The 22,780-nt window shown below is 55.5% G+C and overlaps 1 protein-coding gene across 3 annotated transcripts in view; it reads left to right on the forward strand.

Annotated features, from left to right (window-relative positions):
- SEPTIN9 (septin 9) overlaps positions 1 to 22,780 on the forward strand; it is a 170,967-nt gene that overhangs the window by 13,990 nt on the left and 134,197 nt on the right. For 2 of the 3 annotated variants that reach the window (XM_053567612.1, XM_053567615.1), the window contains exon 2: positions 4,551 to 4,607. In XM_053567612.1, coding sequence (XP_053423587.1) covers positions 4,551 to 4,607 — 57 coding nt within the window. Of the gene's footprint in view, positions 1 to 4,550; positions 4,608 to 14,429; positions 15,404 to 22,780 lie in introns of those variants that run through there. The other variant, XM_053567613.1, reaches the window with a different exon arrangement.

Raw genomic sequence — 22,780 nt, forward strand, 5'->3', positions numbered from 1 at the left:
GGACTGAGTCGGGCAGAAAGGGGCTGAAGTCTGTGGTCCTTGGGCCCCTCATCTTGGGCTAGGAGTGACGGGAGGCCTGGGGAAGGAGGAGCCAGGCTGCCTCCAGCCAAGGTTTGCTGTGACTCACCCCAAGGGGCTCGCTCAGGAGTCTGAGAAAAGTTGGGAATCGATTCTTTTCTGTAGGAAGTGTCTTGTCGTTATTCAAGGTGGCTATTTGCACACTGTGGATTCGCAGCACCTTTCCTGCAAAGCTCCCTTTTGAGAAAATGGTGACTTCATTAGAGGAAAGACCATCCAGGCCCCATTCGCTGTTGGTACAAAAGCAAAACAGGAGTGTAGCGGTATCATGGTGTCACCCTTCCCTGGGACAGCCCAATTCTTGCTCTGCACCAGGGGCTGAGGTGTCTGGGCTGTTTGAGACCCCCCAAGAGGTTTGGGGCTGTCCTGGATCACGGGGCGTTTGGAAGGATCTGAGAGGAGACAGCCATTTCCACCTTGTAATTTAGCAGGCTACATCATAAAAACTTGGTTAAAAGAAAAAAATAAAGGCCTTCACATTGATGATATCTTCTATTATCCAACTTCCCCAAATTATATGCCTGGGGAAAACACATCAGAGAAGCTCTGGGCACCTGGACGCGTGGGCCAGTGCCCCTCTCTCTCTGCAAGGCTGCTGTCCAAAGAGGGGGCTATGCTTGGTGCAATTGAGGCAAAGGGGCAGGGAGGGTGCCAGGTGGTCTGCTTGGTTTCTGCTGCATGGAAGGGGGTCTTTCTCTTGGTGGCTCCCAGTCCTGAGTGCCAGTCCACAGGGAGAACGCTTCCAAAGGTGCCCAGCTCTCTCTGCCCACCCAGGGTCACCCTCTTCCTCTGAGGACCAGAAGCCCCGTCTCCGTGTCTTCAGCACCTTCTCTCCTGATTTTAAGGACTGTGTTTTTTCTTGGAACACCTTGGATGGGCCCAGGTTCCTGCCTTCTGCTGTCTTTTGCCCCATCTTATCTGAAGTATGTTTTAATCTCATGGCCTCGGCCTGTTAAGTTTTACTGATGTTTGTCCTTGGACTTTGCCCTGGCCTAGGTGAGCAGATGCCGGGTAGGGAGGTGTCTGGGGGCCAGGTCTTGGCGAGCACCGACTCGGAGCTCCCCAAATTCTGTTTTCTCTGGATCTAGGAAACTGCCCCACTTCCTGCCAGGGTCTGGGAAGGGGTTTGGCTCGCTTGAATTAAGGAGTCCAGTCTGCCTCAGGGTAGCAACACCCTAGCAGGTGTCCTGGTTATGATTTACATTTTGTTAAAATGCATCAGCACCAGGCAGCCAAGCTTTGCTAATAGATCCCTGGGTCCTAGGCTGGTTTACATGTCTGTTGTACAGTAATAATAGTAATATGTAATACTATTATTATAATAATCAATAAGTGTTTATTTTGTGCCTGGCACTGTGCTAAGTGCTTATAATGTGTGTTCTCAATTAAGCTTTTTTTTTTTTTTGCTTAGGTTTACCTTTTTTTATTTTCTAAACAATTTTCAATATCTTACATTTGTACATAGGATACGGGTGAAGCTTTGTCATACACGGTGAATTTGGAGTGTCCTTAATCTTAACCTACACGTAAGCACCTTCTCCGTCCCCCTTTGGCTGACGAGGAAGCTGAGATTTATTGATAGACAGCAGATGTTGTTTCTTGGGCCCCACACCCGGGGCCTGGTGGGGTCTGGATTCGAAACCTGATGGTCTAACTCCAGACTTTGCTGCCTCTGTTGCCTCTGAAAGCTCAGATAAATTGGTCTAATCCCAGACAGCTGCTTGTCAGTCGTCTTCTCTCCTTCCGAATATGTTTTATTTTCAAGTCACATAAAAATAACTCAGTTCTTCCCTGGAACGATGGGTCATCAGAGGTCTGAGAGGCCTTTCCAGCTACCTATTTGCTGAGTGATTGGGTCTGGGAGCCGAATGGGAGCTGCTCCCAGCTGGGGTCTCTTCCCAGGACAGGGAGGGTGGTGGCAGCAACTGTGCCGAGCTTGATAGTTTGTTGGGGTGCAGGGCAACCCCAGGCCACTCTCTCCCCCTTCTTATTAATGGAGCTCACTTGGCTCTTCTCCGTGCCAGGGGCTGCCAGGCACCAGACGCCTGTTTTGGGAAATCCGAAAAATCAACAGGGTAAATAAAACAAAACTCCACCCAAAAAATCTGAGACAGATGCTGTTTTCCTCATCAGCGCCCCTTCACCCCCACCCGGGTGTGGGGAGGATGGGGGAGAGTCTTTCTTAGGGCTCAAATGCCCTGGAACTGTTAACCTGATGGGTCCACTTCCATTTCACTTTCTCCCAGGAGCCAGAGGACAGGGAGCAGGGGTGGGTGTCAGCCTGGCTCAGTGAGGACAGGGCAGCCTCTGTCACCAACGTCTCCTGCAGAGAAGTCCGTCTTAGCCGGAAGTGACTCAGTCCACAGCAATGTTTGGTGGGCTGGGCATTCCTCACCCTGGATTGTTTCCACATTGGTGGCACATCGGGTTTATGGGCACAGCTGTCACTCCCTAGTGCTGCTCTCAGCCCTGGACAGCTGAGCCTGTCTGTAGTTCATTGACGGTGTGTGCATGGGGCATGTGGAACAGATGACAGTGACTTCCACGTTATTCTACACAGTGCATCAAGCATCTCACGGTGCTTGGGGAAGTGGGCTGAGCTGGGGGTGGGGAGGCCCAGACTCACCACTGTGTCCTCCCAGCAACCTTGGGGGCAAGGCCTATCTCCCCTCCTCTTTGCTCCCCTCCCTGCCCAGCCCTGGGAAGCCCCCCAGAAATGCACTCTGGGCCACCCTCTCCTGGTCTTAAGAGGGCTGTCGCTTCTGGAAGCCACAGCAGCCTCTCCCAGCATGTGCACCCTGCAGGTCTATAGCCAGGGCCAGGGTCAGCCTTTCTGTTGGAGGGGCTGGCATGGAGTCCCTAGGTTTTCCCAGTGGGCTTTTCATTGCTCAGTGGGGAGCAGAGGGCCCATCAGAGTCAGTGGCACCGTGAGAAGGATGCTGTGTGAGGTTGCAGATGCAGCTGGGGTCAGCCTGGGGCTCTGGCAGAATTCGGCAGCGAGGTGACCTTGGGAGTCTTGCTCTGCTCTGAGCCTTGCTTCCCTCCTGCATGAAGCAGGGGGCATCGGCACCTGTCTGCTGAGGTTGTTGGGTTGAGTGAACGGACAGCTTGCAGCCCATGGTCAGTGGTGTTTCCACCTGTCCTCTCCTTCAAGGCTCAGCTTGGTCCTTACTACCCCCTGGAAGCTTCCTCGGTTACTCTAAGCGTCACACCCTCCCTGGGGGCTCATGCCACATGTGTTTCCCACAGTGTCTCTACATGGTGGGAGGGTTCAGCTAAGACTGTGGCACGTCTTGGGGTCCCCCAGCATGGAGAGGCTCAGGCTTAGCACTGACTGTCCGTACCAGTTCCCTGAAGGGCAAACTGCTTCTGGGTTTGGGCCTGGGGAACTGACCATGAAGGCCAGGTGTGAAGGTCACTCTGCTGTGGCTCTGGAAGCTTTGGAAACCGTGATGGCTTTGTCCACTTGCAGCTAGTCACAGTTCAGGGCTGGGTTTGTGGACAGATGGACGGATGGATGGACATGGCAAGAGCCTCTTGCACTAGCAGCCAGGGTTGGGGTCAGGTGGAGGCTGCAGGGCACGTCCCTGTCTCGATGTGGGCATGGCCTCTGCTGGCCTGGTGGGGGTGTCCCTGTAGCCCTCAGAAGGAAGGCTGTATGACGTTGTCCGGGGACACCTGCAGAGTGCCGTGCTCTGGCAGCTGCCTGCTTCTCCCAGGCCGATAGCCTTTGGGTTTGCTCAGCTTAGCGCCTCGGCAAATCCCTTGAGTCGGGACTTGCCTGCCATAAGCCACTCCAGCCAGCAAGTGCCAGGCCAAGGCCTGTGTGTGTTTGGAGGGAGCACGTGCCATGTGGGACTGTGCTAATTTGGGGCTCTGTCCTGGTTCTCTCCCAGGGCAGGAGGTAAGAACAGCTTGTCCCACACCTTCCCCAAATCTAGCCGGTTCCACTCAGGCCTGGGAGCTGAGGGGGCTGGGTTGGGATGCCCGTGGTGGTGGTAGGGGCAAACCCCAGAGTGAGAAGGCAGACATGGGCCACAGAAGGGGCTGGCCTGTACCTGGCAGGGCACCAGGCTCTCTCTCCACCTGCAGATGGCCACAGGGCTGTGGGACACTGGGCAGAGCCCAGACTTTGGAGTCTGCTGGGCTCAACTCTCGGTAGCCTTAGGGAATCACTTGGGCTTACTGGCAAAGTTGGGGTAGTAAAGGGTTGCTGGGAGAATGCGTGTAAAGGATTTGGCCCTGTGCCCAGCCAGAAGCCCATATCTAGACAGTGGCGGCTATCATCACTCTGAGGTCTGAGCTTTAGCTTTACTTGGGAGGACCTGGGCTTCTGACCCCCCAAAGGGCTGGTTTCTGGTTCTGGAGCCCATGGCAGGAGCAGAGGCTGGGATGTGCTTGGTGTTAACCATCCTCCTAGAGGGAGATCCCAGTGGCCTCGTATGACCTTTGCCTTTTGTCTCTGTCTTTAGGAGTCACGAGGACCTCCAGTGGCCGTCTGCGGAGGCTTGGAGACCCGACTGGCCCAGGTAAGTGGCCTGTCCTGCCCCACCCTCCTTCCTTCCTCTGGGCCAGCACCCGAGCCCCCACCTGTTGCCCAGGGAGACATGGTCTCTGCCAGCCCCGGGTAGAGATGGCTTCCAGGGCTTCAACGCCGTCCTGCTAGAGACCACCACTGTGGGGACAGGGGCAGCCACCCGCACAGGGAGAAGGCCACTTGCAGGACAGAGGGGACAGCACGCGATGGAAGGGTGGCTTTGACTGAGGCTTGTCCCATACTTGTTCGGTGTTTGTGTGCCACCAGGCGGGCTCCCTGTAGCCTTGTAGGATTGAAGATGCTCCCAGGACAGGGTGTCTATAGTGGACGTTATCCTGGATTAAATGAGCGGATTGTAATTTTTCTGTGTGTTAAAAAATTTTCACACTAACTGGTGAGGAGAGGAAAAAGGCACTCCCCAATCAGAGCTCTGGGGCAGGAGTTACTGTTCATAGGTGTGGAAGGGATGTGACCAACCATGGGTCCAGCCTGGACAGGGAAGGGACCTAGGGGCCGGGGATCCCTGGGCGCCTGGGGGCTGGGCCTGTCCCCACTGGTGTCTCTGACCTTTCCAACCCCAGTGTGGCCTTTACAAGCCCCTGTGTTACTGGAGTCCACCTTGCTGCCTCTTGGCTGTCCAGTGGCCAGGCTGGGGGCTGTGTGCTTGTCTGGTGGCCTCTATTCAGAGAAGATAATTGGGTCACAGGGATGAAAGGACTCAACATCCCTAGGAGATGAGGAGCTCTGAGCAGAGCAGAGATGGGCAGAGCTCATCTCTGTGTTATGTGCTTGGGCCAGCTGGGGACCCCAGCTGACAGGCAGGCAGGGACTGAGCCCTCATGGAGCAGCCATTTGAGAGGAGACAGAAATTAAAGGGGGTCGTGGAGTGAAATGCACACAAATGGAGGGCCTGTGAGCCAGGGCTGCCTTCAGACCTGAGGAAGGGGACCCTGGCCGGGGAACTTTCTGTGACTGTGGGTTTCTAGTCAGTGAGTCTGTTGCCCACTCGAAGTGTACATTTTTAACTTAATTTCATTCATTCATTTGCATAGAATTTATTTACTTTTAATTAATTTCCATTTCATATCTACGTGGCTATGAATTGAACCATTCTAATTTGGGCTGGCTACCTGGGACCCCAGAAAATGTTCCTGGGCCTACTCCTGCAAGGCCAGCACAAAACTCTGTTTCGGTCCATCCTCCAGAGGCTGTGCCCCCAGGCCTGCAAGTGGCGGGGGTGGCTCTTTTCAAGGAGTGGGGGTGGAAGGGGTGGTGTGTACATAGCATGTCAGTTATGTGGGACCTCATGTGGGTGTGCAGGGCCTGTGAGGCCCCTTGTGGTGCAGGATGGGACTGGGTGTGGGAAGAGGAGGGTGATGCTCCAGCTGGAGGCCTGGGAGGCAGCTGAATGATTCAGCACCGCGGTTAAGAGGGGCTCCACCCACCGCAACCATGTTGGGTCACTAACCACTGGTCGGCTGAGCTGCTTCTGTGTTTCTGGGGACCTTTTCTCTGGCCGCCTCACCTCGGCAAGGTGTTTACCCCTCCATCTCCCTCCCTATCAATGGCCAGCCTGGTGTGGGATGGGTGGAGAGGGGCTCTGGTGGTTTGGGGGGGTGAGGTCTCGGGAGGCTGGCACCCGGGGGCTGCATGGACACAGCCTCCTCCGGCTGGTGCTTCCTGTGCTCAGACTGGCCGGTTCTGTGCCGTCAGCACTTGGCAGCTGTGACCACAGCTCAGCTTGGAAGCCTAAGGCGTAATTTGCTGAAGCCCAAAGCTGCAAGCCGGTGATCTAGGTTTGCATGGGTCTGCCTGCTGACACGCGGAATCCTCCCTCCGCAAGCCTCTGCGGGCTCCAGCCCAGACACCCTTTCCTTGTCTCCTGGGCATCAGTCTCTGTCTGGCCTCCCTGTTCCTAAGACCTAGGTTCAGGCAGAGCTTCTCCCCTGGACCCCCAGCCTCTCGAGCCTCCCAGTTCTGAATCCCCATTTGGAGCCCCCGTCCTACCCACCCAGTCTGGCTTCTTTGTCATACATGCTGGCTTGTCTCTTGTGTCTAGGGCTCTGCACCCCATCTGCTCCCCAGAGGAGCAAAAGTTCTTCTTGAGGCTGTTTAGGACTTCGGCCACAGACGACAGGAGCCACAGTCCCTAGCTCACATGATGCCCATGGTCAACCTTGTGACCAGCTTAATTGCTTTCAAATGGAGAAATAGAAATATGCGAATATTTCTATTCTGTTCTATTCCATCCCATCTCATCATCCCATCCCATCCCATTACATTTCATGACAGTCTTGCTGTGTTACTGCAGCTAGAGTGAAGTGGGGTCAGCCTAGCTCACTAGGAGTGGGGGTGGCGTGTACATAGCATGTCAGTGACGTGGGACTGCATGTGGGCATGCAGGGCTCCTGAGGCTGTTTGATCTCATTGTAACCTCAAACTCTTGGACTCAAGGGATCTTTCTGCCTCAGCCTCCTGGTAACTGAGACTGTAGGCACACACCCCCATGCCTAACTAATTTTCTCTAATAGAGATGGAATCTTGCTCTTGCTCTTCTCAGGCTGGTCTTGAACTCCTGAGCTCAGGCAATCCACCTGTGTTGGCCTCCCAGCGTGTAGGGATTATAGGAGTGAGCCACTGTGCCTGGCCTCTCTTTATATTTTTTAGTAGAGTCGTTAGACTTATGAAAATATTAAGAATAAAATAACAGAACACCTCTGTGCCCCCACCCCACTTAAAAAATGAGATGTTACAGGTGTAGCCAAAGCCCCAGGTGACCTCACTTCTACCGAGGTGGCCGCCACTCACCTGAATTTGGATGTGGTCCTGGTCAGGTGTGTTGTGCCTTGCGGTTATGTGTCTGAGAGTCTGTGTCTCATCATGTGTACCACCAATAAGGCGTAGCAGGTGTCCCACGGGGGGTCAGTGGCTGCTCTTTGCTTGTTCACACAGCGTGGTGGCTGTGAGATGTGTGTACGTAGATCTTTGCTGCATTGATTGTGACTTCTCTGTATGAAGAGGCAGAGTCCATCTACCCCTGGTGGTGGCATCATGGTGGGTTTTCTGTTACAGACACTGCTGGGAGCACCTGTCAGTGTGTCCTGAGTGGGCCCGTAGTTGTGTCCCCAGGTGGGTCGGCAGGCCACGCAGATGCACCGCTCGGCCCTCCTAGCAACTGCCCCCATGCCCTCCCGAGTGGCTTTGCAGTCTGTTCTCCCAGGTCTGCCCACTTCCTGTGTCTCAGCAGTCCACTGGGCAGTCGTCTCCCAGGCCGCAGCCTCTGGCCAACCTCTGCCCTTGTTCCCACATGTCCAGGAACATGTCCCCGCAGGTGTGCCTGACCCTCCGTCCCCGGCTGGGATCCTTCTGGCCGGGCGGCTTCTCCTCCTGCCCGGCATCCAGTGTGCTGCTGGGTCCTGATCTCTTTTCTACCAACAGCTCTGAGGTGTGTGGCCACGTCCCCAGCCCCACTGCCATGTTCTCTGTGCCAAGCTGAACAGTGTCCCCCCAAAATTCATGTCTACCAAGAACCTTAGAATGTGACCTGGGATTTGGAAATAGGGTCTTTGCAGATGTGAGTAGTTTAGGGTCTCGAGGTGAGATCATTCTGCATGAGGGTGGCCCCAAGGACATCTCATAAGAGGAGGAGAGGGCACAGGCCCCTGGGGGTGGGCCACGTGAAGATGAGGCAGAATGGAGCAGCGCGCTGCAGCCTGCGATGCTGGGGCAGAGCCAGGGAAGGACCCTTCTCTGGAGCCTCTGGATGCAGCGGGGCCCTGTAGCACCTTCAGTTCGGATCTGACCTCTAGAATTGTGGGGAATCGATATCTTTTGTTTTCAGGTCCCCCCCCCCCATTTATGGCAATTTGTTAGAGCAGCCACAGAGAGACCAATATACCCTCCTCCCCGGGTATTGTGGACAGAGGATGCCCCACCCACAGAAGGGTCTCCATCAAACACTGGGGTCTCAGTTGTCACTGCCCTTGCAGGGGGTCACCTGCACAGAAAGGTCCAGAGGGCTCTCTCTGCCCTCGGGCTGGTGCTCCCGCCCTGCCCTCCCCTTGCACCAGCGCCCCCTGCTCTCTGCAAGGAAGGCTCTTCTCAGGGTCCCACCCAGTATGTTCCAAGTCTGCTGCTCCTGACCCTTGTCTGTGACTAGTTGTCTAACTGCCACCATCTCCAGGAGACAGAAAGTGCTGAAAGGGCAGGGCCTGTCCTGCCTGTCCCTGCTGGGTTGCATGACCAGGTGCCCATGGCTGGTTGTGTGGGCAGGTGTGCCTAATGCAGGGACGGTAGTCTCAGAAGAGACCACTATCATCTTTGCTGCCCAAGGACACCCTGGCTCTTTACTTCCTCTGCCACCCACTGACACCACCCGCCTCTGTTCCTCTGATGTCAGCCTGGCCACCCACCCAGATATGCAGCCAAGAGATCTCAGAGTTGACCTTGTCCTCTGCCACCTCAGCATCCCAGCTCAACAGACTGCCAAGATCTCATGAACTTTGCCTCCCCCCAGATGGCCCCGGGATGGGCTGCCTGTGGTCTCGTCCATGTCCTGGTCCAGCCTCTGCTGTCCCTCCTTGGACCAGTGGGTTCCCTCATCCCCAGCCTGTCTCCCCACAGTAGGTTCCTCCCTGCCACAGTCACTGTTCAGGCGTCATTCCCAGGTCCCCCTCTGTGCCAGGGCCACGGGGATCCCTCCCCATGATAAGGACCATTCTTGATCCTCTCACTTACAGAGCCCTGAGCACTTCCCCAACCCCATCCTCTCTGAGCCCTGCATGGGGGTTCATCATATACTTCCCGGCCGGGGCCTGACTCCCCTCTCCAGCCTCCAGCCGCTGTGCTTCTTGCTCCAGTGCTTGGCCTCTGTGGTGGGTCACTCTGGAGCCACCTCTGGGGCTTGCTCTTTGGGAAGCAGGCTCTGTCATGCCCCTGGTCCCAGCAAGACCCCCTGCCATAATCTTTTATATCAGGCTGGCCTTGGGTTATTTCTGTGTCCCCCACATCTGTGAACTAGGCTGGGATGTTGAGGGGCACACAGCGGGTGGTCAGTGCATGTTGTTGAAGTGACCTTGATAGGAGCAGCTTAGAAGAATCAGCCAAAAACCTGCTTTCTTTTTTCCTTTATTTTGAGCTACTGCCTATCACCTGGGCTGGAGTGCAGTGGCAAGATCAGTGCTCACTGCAATCTCGCACTCCTGGCTCAAAGTGCTGGGATTATAAGCACCATGCCTGGCTAAGTTTTTGCTACTTTTTGTGGAGCTAGGGTCTCCCTTTGTTGCCCAGGTGATCCTGGCCTCGAATGATCCTCCTGCCTCGGCCTCCCAAAATGCTGGATTGTAGGAGTGAGCCACTATGCTCGGCCAAAAACACTCATTTTGAGTAGGAACATCAGCCTTCTTTTGCCTTGGCTAGAGAGTAGCCTTCCTCTGAGTTTACCTTCTGGGGAAGAGATCAGTGGAGAGTGCAGTGTCTCCAGAGAGGAGGGGAAGGCCGCAGGGAGGGTCTGGATAATGGGCAGGATCCAGGCACATAAATGAAAACCCTGTGCTTGGTAGCACCGTCACATTGCAAGTGCCCAGCACCACACGTGGCTACCACGTTGACCACGGCAGCTACAGAACATTTACATCATTGCAGAACGTTCTGTGGGGCAGTGCTGGTTTGGATAACCTTCATGCTAGATGTTCATATTTCCTTGTTCGTCCAGCAAACAACTGTTGGGCGCCTACTAAGTGGGCAGAATGGAGGTGTCCATGGAGAAGTTACCCACTCTTGGAGTTTTACATCTACTGGGGCAAAGCTTAAACGCCACGGCCCTCTGCAAAACACTCCAGCCTCTGTTCCCCCAGACCTCCCTTGTTCTGACAGGCTGTTGGGGGCCCCCTTTGCGAATGGAGCTCCCGCTCCGGCTCCAGGCGGGCTGCAGCCGGGATGGATGGCTGAGCGCAAGGGCCGTTAGTGGTGGAATTCGGCCGTCGGGGCCGCTTCTCCATCCTCTTGGTTTCCTTCCACACTGACCTGGAAGGGCTCCCAAAGCAATAGGCCCAGGCAGGCCGTTTGCACCAGTAAACCCTGCAGCGGCCCCAAGGGCAGCGAGAAGCTGGGTTGTATTTATTTAGGAACAGCCGAAGCTTGAGGCACAATAAAAAGTGGAGAGAAGATTCCGGAGAGGAATGCAGCTGGCCGAGGCTGGGGCCGGCCTGGAGGGTCTTGGCCAGCTCTGCTGGCAGGTACAGGGGCAGGAGGCTGGCTGGGACTGAGCTCCATCATGTTTAATTCAGGGGAGCAAACTTCAGTGGCTGAGTCCAGGGATGGCCAGGAAAGCAGCGGAACTGTCATTTTGTGAAGCGAAAGGTTCGAAGCAGCATCTGTCTATAGCTCGGTGGTCAGCATGGGGGATTCACTAGCACCTGTACTATGGCAGGGGGCCGTGGCAGGTGGGAGAAAGTCTGAGCCTCGAGCTCAGGAAGTGTCCTTTTAGCCAGAGTCCTTCTCCACAACTCCTCACAGGGCCTTTGCCTAAGGATAAAAGGGTGCGGGCCTGAGAACCCCTTTTCTCGAGGCCCCTTTTGCCCTGGACAATCACGGGAGGACCTCCTCCTTTGCTAGCTGCCGGAACAGCCCCATGGCCTCCTGGCCTGGCAGAGTGAGCTCAGGCCATGCTGGGGGACACCTGGCCCTTGTCCTCCCCAGCCAGGCCTGGGGCAATGAAGATGTGTTTCACAAAGGGGGTTGTAGGCAGAAGCTATCAGGGTGGTGTGCCCAGGGGCTGAGCCGAACACAGCCCCCACTGTGAGCCGCAGGTGGGGGCAGAGAAGCGAGCCATTCCTTTTACTTCTGTCTCACCTAGCAGCAGGGTGTGGTGGGCAGACATTGTCAGTTTGGAGTATAAATTTCGGGGTTGTCCTAGAGCTCTGGGCTGCATTCTGGAGCAGGGTGGGAGGGGAGGTGGTGCCCTAGGAGCGCTTCCTAACAGAGGAAGCATCCAACTGAGCCCTGAAAAAGGAGCGGTTCTCAGAGCCAGCTGGAGAGAGTGAAGAATGGTTGTCTCCTGTCTCTCCCCCTAGGCCCCTCTTCTTCCGTACCCTGCCAGGCCCTGTGCCCGCAGAGCCCCCACCCTGCAATTCAGAGGAGCTTCGAACTGGTGATGGTGACGTCTCCAAGAAAGTGACCACGGGGTCTGTGGGGGGTGAAGGATGGAGATACCACCCTGAGAACTGTCTGGAAGGGGGTGTTTGGTGACAGTGCCCACTCTAGGATGTGGGCAGGCTGGGGTGGCCAGGAGCTGGGCCTGGGGGCTGGTGAAGCCAGACATTCCCAGAGCTGTGGCCCTGAGGGTCCTGCCTGCTCAGAGCAGCACCCCTGCTCCAATTTGGGCAAAGCTGGGTTAAAGGAGCAGGACTACTCCCTGTGTTTAATGTGCTCAGGTGCCTCACGAATGTGGGGCAGGGATGAAGTTTTACATGACCACAGAAGCCGCCTTCAAGTTCCTCAGGAGGGAAAACCGAAGGGGAACCCCCTGCAGGGACCCGAGTCTGGCCTGCTCTGGAGAGTGCCCCCCTTGGTGCGTGTACCGAGGCTGGCACACTGCGAGTGGTGGGGACTTAGTGTCCTCCTCCCCCACCCAGCTGTGGCCTGGCCTTACCCACCTCCAGGCTGGCTCACCACTGGTGCAGGCCTTGGTGGAGCCACTTGGTGCTGCCAGACATTCAGTTTCAAATTATCCCTGCTGGAGCCAGTGTGCTTGTAGCTTTGGGCATAGCAGGGAAATGGCCTTGGTCCCAACCATGCTGTGTAAAACCAGGGATCAAGTGGCCCTTAGCAACTGTGCCCACCACAGCCACAGCACCCATGGCTGAGCACAGGACACAGCAGGTGGCAGGTGGCGAGCCTGCCAAGGCCATGGCTGCCAGATTCGGCCCAGCCCCACTGCTGCTCGCTGGCCTGGGTCAGAAGCCCCCGCAGGTCTGCCTGCCACGGCAGGGAGTTGGAGAATCTCACATGGGATAAACGAAGTTTCTTTCTTTCTTTTTTTTTTTAGAGACAGTCTACTTATCACCCTCAGTACAGTGCCGTGGCATTATAGCTCACAGCAACCTCCAAATCCTGGGCTTAGGTGATTCTCTTGCCTCAGCCTCCAAGTAGCTGGGACTATAGGTGCCCACCACAATGCCTGGCTATTTCTTTTGTTGCAGTTGGGCCGGGGCCAGGTTCGAACCCACCACTCTCGGTATATGGGGCTGGCACCCTACCCACTGGAGCCACAGGCATCACTGGATTAATGAGGTTTCTTCTTTGTGCTTTTTCTGTAGTTTCTAAACTCAACACAATGAACAGATATTACATTTATAATCAGAAAAAATGATCAAAAATATTATTTCAAAAGAGGGAAAGAGATTAAATAAACAGACCAAGAAACCTCTGTGAGTCCCACTGCTCTGAGTCAAGCATTGCTGGTGGTTGGTTTAACATAGTGTTTTAGAAAGAAGTGAAGTAACAGAAGGCGACCCCAGCGAGCAGTGGCGTCTTAGTCTATGGAACCTGCGTTAGTCTCCTGTAGCAGCTGTGACAGATTACCACAGCTTGGGAAGGTCTCAAGGACACAGATTTATCCTCTCACAGTTCTGGAGGCCCCACATTGGAAATTGAGATGTTGGCAGGACGTGTCCCTCTGGGGGGGGTGGGTGTCAGGGGTAGGGTGGAGTCTGCCTCCTCCAGCTTCTGGTGGCAGCCACTGTCCTTGGCTTGTGGCCGCATCACTCCTACCTTCAAGGCTGGCGTCTTCACACTCCCCAAGCACTGTCTTCGCCTGGCCTTCTCCCCTGAGTTACATCAGTCTCTGTTTCCCTTGTGCACCTGCAGTGGCCTTCAGGACCCACCTGGCTAACCCAGGATAATCTCCCACCTCAAGATCCTTCACTTAATCACATTTGCAGAGTCCCCTTTTCCAAACAAGGTCACATTTACAGGCTCTAGGGATTGGGCTGTGATATTTTTTGGGCCATTAATCAGCCACTGCAGGAGCTGAGAGCCTCCAGGTGCCCCACCTCAGCAGACACTGTCCCCCTCTTCCTGGCCCACTCAGGCTGCTTTGGCCACTGGGGCCATCCTCTAGGCAATTTGGGAGAGGGTGGCTGCTGTTTGCTGTCTCCCAGAAGGCTGGAAACTGTCTCCCCACTCCCCAGGAAGATTCCCTTTCTGCTTAGGAGAGCTCGTTTGAGGTTCTGTCCCAGGCAGGGAGGGCATGGGGCCTGCAGCCTGCAGTGGCGTTTTAGGGCCTTTCGCTCTGTCCTCTAGCTGGGAGCTGTGCATGATGGTCATATGTAAGTCACCTGAGCCCCTGGGGCAGAGGTTATAAACTCAGAGGCCTCCAAGGGGTCTGGGCAAGTAATGCAAATCCATAAAGAGGCCTTAGGGACCAGAACAAACCAGAAACTGAGTGTTTCATCTGAAGGGTACAGCAGTCTTCAAGCCAGCCCCATGTGGCCAGGCGGGACCGTTTCTCTGGTGTGGCCACACACCTTCCCCTTTTGAAGAGAAGCTGAAAACTGGAGTTCTCAGGGAAATCGTCTTGAGTTCTAAATGTTGGCATGAATACACATTTTCTTTAAACAGGGTTGGACAGACAGAACCTGTCTCTGTCTCCGATTTGAATGAAGCCTTGAGGTGGAGTGAGCACCCCACACACACATGCACATACACTGCAGCCCCGCCCTGCTCTGCCAAGCCCAGGGCCCAGCCTGGACTCTGACCAGGTGCCGCTGGGAGCCTCCAGGCTGCCAGGTGAGCAGCCCCAAGAGGCCCCAGGCGAACAGAGGGAAAGAGCACTGACACCCCCCCTCCAGCTGGGCCCAGTGTTCCCAGGGAGGTGCAGAATCTGGGGAGGTCGGTGGCAAGAAGACTTGCTCCCTCCCAGGGGACAGTCTGGGACTACTGACTCATGAGTGTGTGGCAGGAATCTTCCAGGAAGTCCTCATCCTGCTCTCCCTCTCAGCTTGAGCCGGGACAGCAGCTGCCTCTGTTACCCCAGGCTAAGGGGACAGGCTTCACAGGGATCCCCCTGGGCAGGTGCTCATCCGTCTCTGGGACTGCCTGCCTGGGACACTGTCACCCCTACCGCCCAGCAGAGTCGGGGTCCGGATGAAGGAAGGGCCAGGCTGGGCCAGGCAGTGCGGGCGGAGGCCAGGGAGGCAGGCACGCGGGAACTGGGCTTTTTAAACGCTTAAAGCCAAGGCAATCGTAGCATCGCGGGATGGGGAAAATGAAAGACTTTGGAAGTCGCCAGGAATTTGACTCTGTGAGTTGGTTTCCAAGAGGCTAAGTTAAGCATCTCCAAGTGGATATTAAAAAGGAGCAGCAAGACTCTGGCGGCGGCGGGAGCTGGAGGAGGTGGGGAGAGGGGGCTGCCGGAAGCCGCTGGACCTCTGGAGCCTCCTCACAGAGACAAGCCACGGCCAGTGCTGACTCCTCGGCCACCTCTGGCCCTCTCCCCTGCCTCTTCTTTTTGAATTTCTCTACTTTGCTCCCTTTTTCCTCCCATTTCGAAGAGACAATGCTACTTCAGTTTGGAGCACAAACATATGATCAGCACATGGAAATGTGGTAATTTGGATGCATTCGTGATTGCAACAGATTGAAGAAATTAGACCAGACAAAGAGTGTTTTTGGAGGAGGAGGAGGAGGAGGCAGAAAGGGGGGGGCGACGGGGGTGAGAAAGGGGACGCCGGGACGCCTGCCTGCTGCTAAATATATCCGTAGGAATGGAGAGGGACCGGATCTCAGGTAGGCACCCAGCCCTCTTCCCCAGCCCTGAACTCAGGGCTCCATCTCTGCCCAGGGAAATCGCACCCAACAGTCGCTTTTACTCATGTTCGTAGAAACATTTCTTTTCGACTGTTCTGGGTTCATGGGACAGACTGCTGTTCTGAAATCTAACCTCTGCTAAGTCTGGCTTTTATTTAAACTCTGCTTTCCTCCCCTGGCTATTACTCACCCCTTTGCCCCATGTGCCACTCTGCCTCTTAAGCCCCTGAGAACCATGAAAATGCTGAGCCCTGGGCTCTGGGGAAGGGCTTGGGGGACCTGCCTCTGGCACTCAGGTCTGGGGCGGCGGTGCTCGGGCTGCGCAGGGCACCAGCCAGTGGTTTGTTTGTCCGCTGTGCGGTTTGTTATTTTGCTGCCAGCCAAAGTCTGTCTTCAAGGCCGGCCCGGACTCCTCCCTGAAATAGCATTTCTGTGCCTTCCTGGCAGGCAGTTGATTATAGAGGTGGAAGCTCCCGGCACTCAGAGGAGTCGGGTGTGTCTGAAAGTGTGCACGTGTGTGAACATGTGTACACGTGTGGCCATTCGCGTTGGGAGCCTCCTTGGAGTGGGCACAGATGCATGGGTCGGGGACGTGACTTGAAAAATGAAGAGAAAGGAGGCTTCCCCTCCAGTAGTCAACCCTGGCCAGACCTCCGCCTTCCCTCATGCACACGTGGTGCACCTCGGCGGCCGTCTCCCCTGGCTGGCACCATCACGGGAATGACCATGAGTCAGAGCCTGCCGTGCACGGCACACCCTCCAGATCGGGGACTTGGTGGGCTGAGCCACACTCCAGGCCTCAGGTGTTCTGCGGTGACCTGTGGGTTGTAGCAAGGCTAAGAATGTCATCCAACAAGTGACATGGGTCCTAGTCTTTGGGTTGCCACTATGTGTGTTGTGGGTGGTTCCTGAGGGGAGAGAGGCCCATCTCAATGGCATCTGTGCAGGATGGTCCCCTCGGGTGGCTCCTGCTCCCAGGCCACATCTTGAAGTGACGTCAGGACTGATAGGGCAGCCATTGAGAGGGGAGCCACTCAGGGTCCTGCTGACCGGCATGTGTGTTGTGTCATTGGGCACACACAGGGGGCGCTGCAGGTGGACAACACGGTGAGGTGTGGGGCAGACATGGGGACGGGTAGAAGGCACAGCCAGTGGTGGAACTTCATCTTGTCTATGTAAGCTCAGGGACCTGGGCCAGCTGGGCTAGATGGGTACAGAGCCCCTCACTGGGCCTGGGCAGGTAGAGTGGTCCTTAGAGTGACCACCTCTAGCACACACCCTGGGCAGACCAGAGTGGGACCTGCTGCCACCACAGCCACCAGCCCCAGGAGGACATCACTCCGTTGGCCTGGCTGGCGGGGTCCTTGGGGAGCCTCGGGCCCAACCTTTACTTCTTAGATGAGCAAGCCAAGGCTCAGATGAGTGACAACCTGGGTATCCGAGAGCCAGCACAAAGGGGAGGGAGTTAAGAGGGGTTCCCTGGAGATTCACAAGTGTTGTCAGCGTTTTGAACCTTATAGGCTAACCAAACACAGGCTTCTCAAGAGCTTAACAAAACAGCCTTTGGGACAGCCAGCTCTGTGTCTGTGATCCCTGCTGCCCTCAGCTGAGGATGGTGCAGCCAGGGATGGAGTGGGGACCTCCCTCCCCGCATGGTGTGCCTTAGTGAAGGATTGCCACTCTCTATGACATCCTTATTTGGATGTTTTCATCAGAAAATTTTTATCATTTTTTCCCAAAACTCAGTTGTGAACTGGTTGTGATAGAATGAAAATGAAAATCCCTTGACTGTTTCCTTAACATGTTTCTCATCCTGGTCAGACCTTAACCTTGGTCTTTCACCGTAACTGAGATCTTAATCAGTCCCTGGGAAGCAAGTTCCCATCCTGTTCATTCTGGGTGACCTTGAGCAAGTTACCTATTCTGCCAACTGGGGACGTGCAATCAGCATGGCTGTGAAGCAGCCTCCGCCCACCCCCAGGGGACTTTCCAGCCTATCCTGAGTTTTGTGGACTGTTGCATCTGGAGGGGCTTCTTCCTTCTCACTGGGCATGTGGCTTCTGCCCACTTGTCTCACCTAGAGGCGCTGTGACAGCTGCATCGGTCCCCACCAGTGCTCTGGCTGTGCACGTGTGGACAGGGGCCTGCCCGGCAAACATTGCCCTGCTGATCTCCACACATGGCTGTGGATGTTGCTTGGACTGTGGGCCACTGGGCTGGCATTTGGGGCGTGTCCAGCTCAGGCTACCAGGAAGGGGTGATGAGAGAGGTGAGTGCTGTCTTGATGAGTCCGTAGTGGTCCAGCAGCCTTGGTGAAAGGAGCCCACAGGGGCCCTTAGCTCTGCTCACGTCCCCCCATGGTTTGTGGACTGGGGGGCGGGGGCTGCAGCCCTTCCCGGGAAGATGCCAGAGGGCTTGTCAGCAGGGCTGGCATGAGTCACAAAGCGGTGACTGGTCGCTGAGGCATGGAAGGCCGCTCCTTCCAGCCAAAGGTTGGGGCTTTTTTTTTGGTTCTGGATTGGCCTGTGGCTTTTATAAATTAAGCAGTTTTATCTTGTTCCAAGAGCTTGTGTTTCAGCAGCAAGAGAGTCTCCAAGAAGGGAACTTTCCACTGGAGAGCCGTCACGCCGCTCAGCTGGGCCGGGGGAGGGAGGGAACAGGCCGGGTGGGTGAGCTGTGGGCAGGAGAGGCGGGCGGCTCTGCACGGTCATGTCGTGGGCGTTGGTGTCCTGGAGGGGTCTGGCCACCTTGTCACTGGACTTCTGCCCTCACTCCATGGGGCTCAGCTCCCCTGAGGGTAGGCCCTGTGTCACGGGTGGGCAGGGAGCAGGAGGCCCCGTGGGAGGCCCCTTAGTCCTCAGATTGTCTCTGAGTCCCCTGGCCTGGACGGGTCACTGCCCTGCCTTTGGCCTCTCTGGGGAGGAATAATGTGTTCTAGGCCTATCTCGCTGCTTCTGGGGCCCCCAGTAGTCCCTGGTGTTCCTTGCCTTGGAGCCACATCCCTCTGATCTCCATCTCTGTCATCATAGATGTCATCCTGTGTCCCTCATCTCCTTGCCATTACCACCTGGGTAATCCAGGATGACCATATCTCAGGATCCTTAACGTATGACATCTGTACAGACTCCTTTTCCAAAGAGGCCACGTTCACAGGCTCTAGGTGGACATGAGTTTTGGGGGCCCCATCCACCTGCTGTGTGGGTGCACAGCATGGCTTCCTGTGCTGACCCCTCGCTGGCCTGCTCTGACCCTGCGGTGTGGCTGCTAGTTCCCTCTGCGTGTCTTCCTGGCCTCTGTGAGATGGCCTGCCACGGTGGCTTTAGTTTGTGTTTTCCTAATGTCAGTGGTGTTGAGCGCCCTTTCCTGTGTTGATTGCCCTTTTTCTATCTTCCCAGAGAAATGTCTGTTTAGGCCCTTTACCCAGTTTTTATTTGGATGGTTTGGCTTTTTGTTGCGGTGTTAGGGGATGTGTGTGCGCTCCGAGCATTGACCCTTTGTGTGCTGGACAGCTTGCTTCCATTTCACAGCTGCCCTTTCACCCAGCAGTTGGTGTCCTTCGATGTACAAACGTTTTTAATTTTGCTTTTCTTTTTTTTTAAGAATTTTTCTAAGCATTTTCTTTTTTTCTTTCTTTCTTTTTTTTTTTTTTCTGTGGCCGGGGCTGGGTTTGAACCTGCCACCTCTGGCATATGGGGCCAGTGCACTACTCCTTTGAGCCACAGGCACCGCCAACGTTTTTAATTTTGACGAAGTCCCGTTTGTCTGTTTGTTCGTTTGTTGCCTGTGCTTTGGGTGTCAGATCCAAGAAATCATGCTGAATCCAATATCACGAAGCTTTTCCCTTTGTTTCTTCTAAGACGTTAGCAGCTTTAGCTCTTGAGTTTAGGTCTTCGATCCAGTTTGAGTTAAACTTTGGATTTGGTGAAGGGACAGGTCCGACTGTGTCTGGGCTCACATCCGGGCTGGCTCTCATGGGTGACAGGGAGGAGCAGGACAGTCCTGGTTGGGCCTGACCAGGCTTATGGCTGGATGTGCATTCTGTCCCAGGAAACCCCGTCGGGGTCCTTATGGGCTGATGGCAAAGGTCAGCCTGGGGCCTCCTGAGGTCCACTGCACAGGGGCCCCTCCTGTTCTCAATGGTGTGGCTCCTAGGCCTACGTGCGAGACTGGGCATGGGGGCTTAGTGTCTGAGGCTGTGCCCCACTGCTCAGCTGTCCCTCTCAGGAAGCCTCATTCTTTTTTTCAGCTTCTGCCATCAGTGCCTCTGTCTGCTTCCTGCTCAGAGGTGCTCATCCCTGGTGTCCCCTCCTGATCTGGATATAAGCCTTTGTCCTGCAGCCACCTCCCAAACCCCTGTGCCCTAAGCCCTTCCCACCAGGCGGATTCCACTGGGACTGACTCAGCAGCTGATCAAACTCCCCTGGCCTCTCCCAGAAATGGTAGCTGGCCTCCCAGAGGAAGTGGGCTCTGTGGTTGCCAGCTTTTTTCTGCTGCCTGATGCTCTGGGGGCAGCTTGTCACCCCTGTGCAGCACCCCCACACCTTCCTCCCTGGCCCCCCACCCCATCCCTGCAGGGGACAGTTCTGCCTCCCTCCCCACCCCTCACCTACCCTCACCCACATGGTCAACCCAGTAACCTTTGACCTCGACATTGCACACATAAACTCCCCTGGCTTGTCATTCATTTGTTCGTTCATTCATTCGTTCATTCAACAAATGGGTGCGCTTGTGGCTCATCACTGAGGTACAATGGAGAGCAAAACCAGACACAGTCCTCACCCTCATGGGACTACAAGGCACAAAATCACATCAATAAATGTAAAATCTTAACCTGGCTTATTGTACCCTCAATGAATCCCCAACAATAAAAAAAAAAAAAAAAAAAGTAAAATCTTGCAAATGACCAGAGTGGCAAAGGAGACTGTTGGCAGGATGGGAGCCCAGGGTGGAGGGGAAGGCTGAGAAGTAAACCAGGCTCAAACCAATCAGGCAGGGGGAGGGCTGCACTCCAAGGAGGCTAGGCTGAGAGAGCCCGACTGTGATACTGTGAAATGTATCCTCGGAATTCCAAAGTGATGTCTTCGTGTATGTATGCTAATGCATTGACTGATGGCTGGCAGCCCTAGGTGCCTTCAGGGTGGGGACTGCTCACGGGAAAGATCAGGCAGGATTAGAGACTTTCCTCCCACTCCCCCCATCTTGTTAGGGGAGAGGGGCTGAGGTTAAACCCATCACCACTGGCCAATGATTTAATCAATCGTGCTTATGTGAGGAGGCTTCCATAAATACCCCAAAGGACTGGGTTTGGAGAGATTCTGAAGCAGGACTTTTTTTTTTTTTTCTGTCTCTGCAGACTGACTGCAGCTCACGTTCTCAGGTGCTGTATGAGGTCCCCTCTCACTCTGCAGCTATGTCCTGGGGCCTGGCTCAGTGATGGCAGGGGTGCCCGAGACCCCCTTGAGTGTGTGAGAGGGAGGTGTGGCCCCTGGACCCAGGTGGCCCTCGCCTGGCTCTGTGTCCCCACCCCCAGGACTCAGCCCTCCTTTCGGACCTCTATTGGATAGCTGTATTTGTATTTTCATCTCAAATCCATCACGTTCCAAATGGAGGTCTTATTTGCAGCCTTTTGTCTGTCCTCTGTCCCACCCCCCAAACCGGAAAGCCTGCCGCTGGCACTGCCACACCCCTTGGTGGCTAGGAACTCCTCCACCTGGCCTCCTCATTTCCTGTGTGGTCATCTGTCCCCACTACCCTCAGAATGGTTTATCCCTACTGTAGCGCCCCCTCCATCACAGAAACTCCCTGCCCGCCTCCCCCACCTTTCTTCATACCCTTCCCCATAACCACAGGGAGTGGCCAGACACCTTCAAAGCTGTCCTTGCCCAGTGCCAAGCTGCACATCTGCCTGGCTTCATGTGCTCCCCAGGGGCCTCCCACTGTCCAGGGCACTGGTCAGTTCTGGGGCTCAAGCCCACCTGATTGGGGCCTCTAAGGGGTCCTGGAGCCCAGGGCAGGGCTGGCGAGGCTGCTGGGGGCTGTGGGGGATGGGCACAGACAGGCACGTGGGGGCAGGGAGATCTCTTAACAAGTTGCTGAGTTTGGAGAACTGGGTTGGGCCCCAGGCCACACCTTGAGCTCTGCTCAGGGAGGTGCCCTCTGAGGGGGTGGGGACAGGCCCCTGTATCTCTCATCCACAGACTCATCTCCCTCTTTTTGTTTTTTTCCCCAAATAAGGAAACTCTTGAGTTGAACAAAGCTGAATAAACACAGCAACACATCCTGTGGGACCAGGGAAGAGGTGTCAGCCCTGGGACATTGCCAGGGGGACCTGAAGGAGCTCTCTGGTCAATCTGCTGGGCAGATGGGTGCCAGGGGCCACGGGGGTGCAAGGGGCAGGAGCCCCTGCCCAGGATGCCACTTCTCTACTCTTCCCCATTGGGGGTGAGCCATCCATGACCTCTGCTGCGTCCTCTGCTTTGATTCACTTCGAGCTGTCCCATCAGACACAGGTCATTCTAGCTCATGCAGTGAATGTTTGCTGAGTCTTGCCATGAGCCACACTCTCCTGGGCTCTCGGCCTGTGATGAAAGAGTTAGTCCTGGATCTCAAAGGAGCAAATTGATGAATGATTTTAGAAGAAGCTGACAAGGGATGATGTGATTTTCACTAGGGATGTGTGTTGATGGGATAAGAGATGCCCCACCAAGGGGTAAAACTGAGCTGCAGCTTGAATGACTTGAAGGACCCGACCAGGCCAAAATCCAGGGAAAGCACCTCTAGGCAAAGGGAACAGTAAATGCAAAGGCCCTGAGGTTGAACCCCGGGGGAGGCCCAAGGGGCTGGAGCATAGTTAGAGGAGAAAGGCATGGGTGAGACTGGTGGGAAAGGTGGGGCCCAGTGGTGCCCTCTGGGGAGGCCCTGATGAGGCCTTGATTTTATTCTCAGTATGGTGGGGCCACAATGCCCTGTGGCTACTGAGAATGATCAGTAGCAGGAGATGCAGGGAGGCCTGAGGAAGGAGGTGGGGGTGGGAGTGTGTGTGTGCAACCTCTGCCTGCCCCCATGTGCCTGTCTGTGCCCAGCCCCCCACCCCCGTCCCTGCAGTGGAGGACGGAGGGACTCTGATGGCTGGGTGGACCCAGCAGGGATGCCCATGCCCTGCCCAGCCCTAGGGCTGCCGTCTGTGGGAACACTTGCCTGACTGAGTCTGGAGGCTGCTGGTGGAGGTTTAGTGCTATTGGTCAGGCCAAGGGTGGACTTGAGATGGCCTGAGTTTTGGGCAGCTCAGTCCCCAGGAGCCCAGCATAGTCATGGCAGCAGTGGGAGCCCCATTCCTTCCTGTCTTTCAGGGTCCTG

This window comes from Nycticebus coucang, chromosome 18 (genome assembly GCF_027406575.1).
Source record: "Nycticebus coucang isolate mNycCou1 chromosome 18, mNycCou1.pri, whole genome shotgun sequence".
Lineage (NCBI taxonomy): Eukaryota > Metazoa > Chordata > Mammalia > Primates > Lorisidae > Nycticebus > Nycticebus coucang.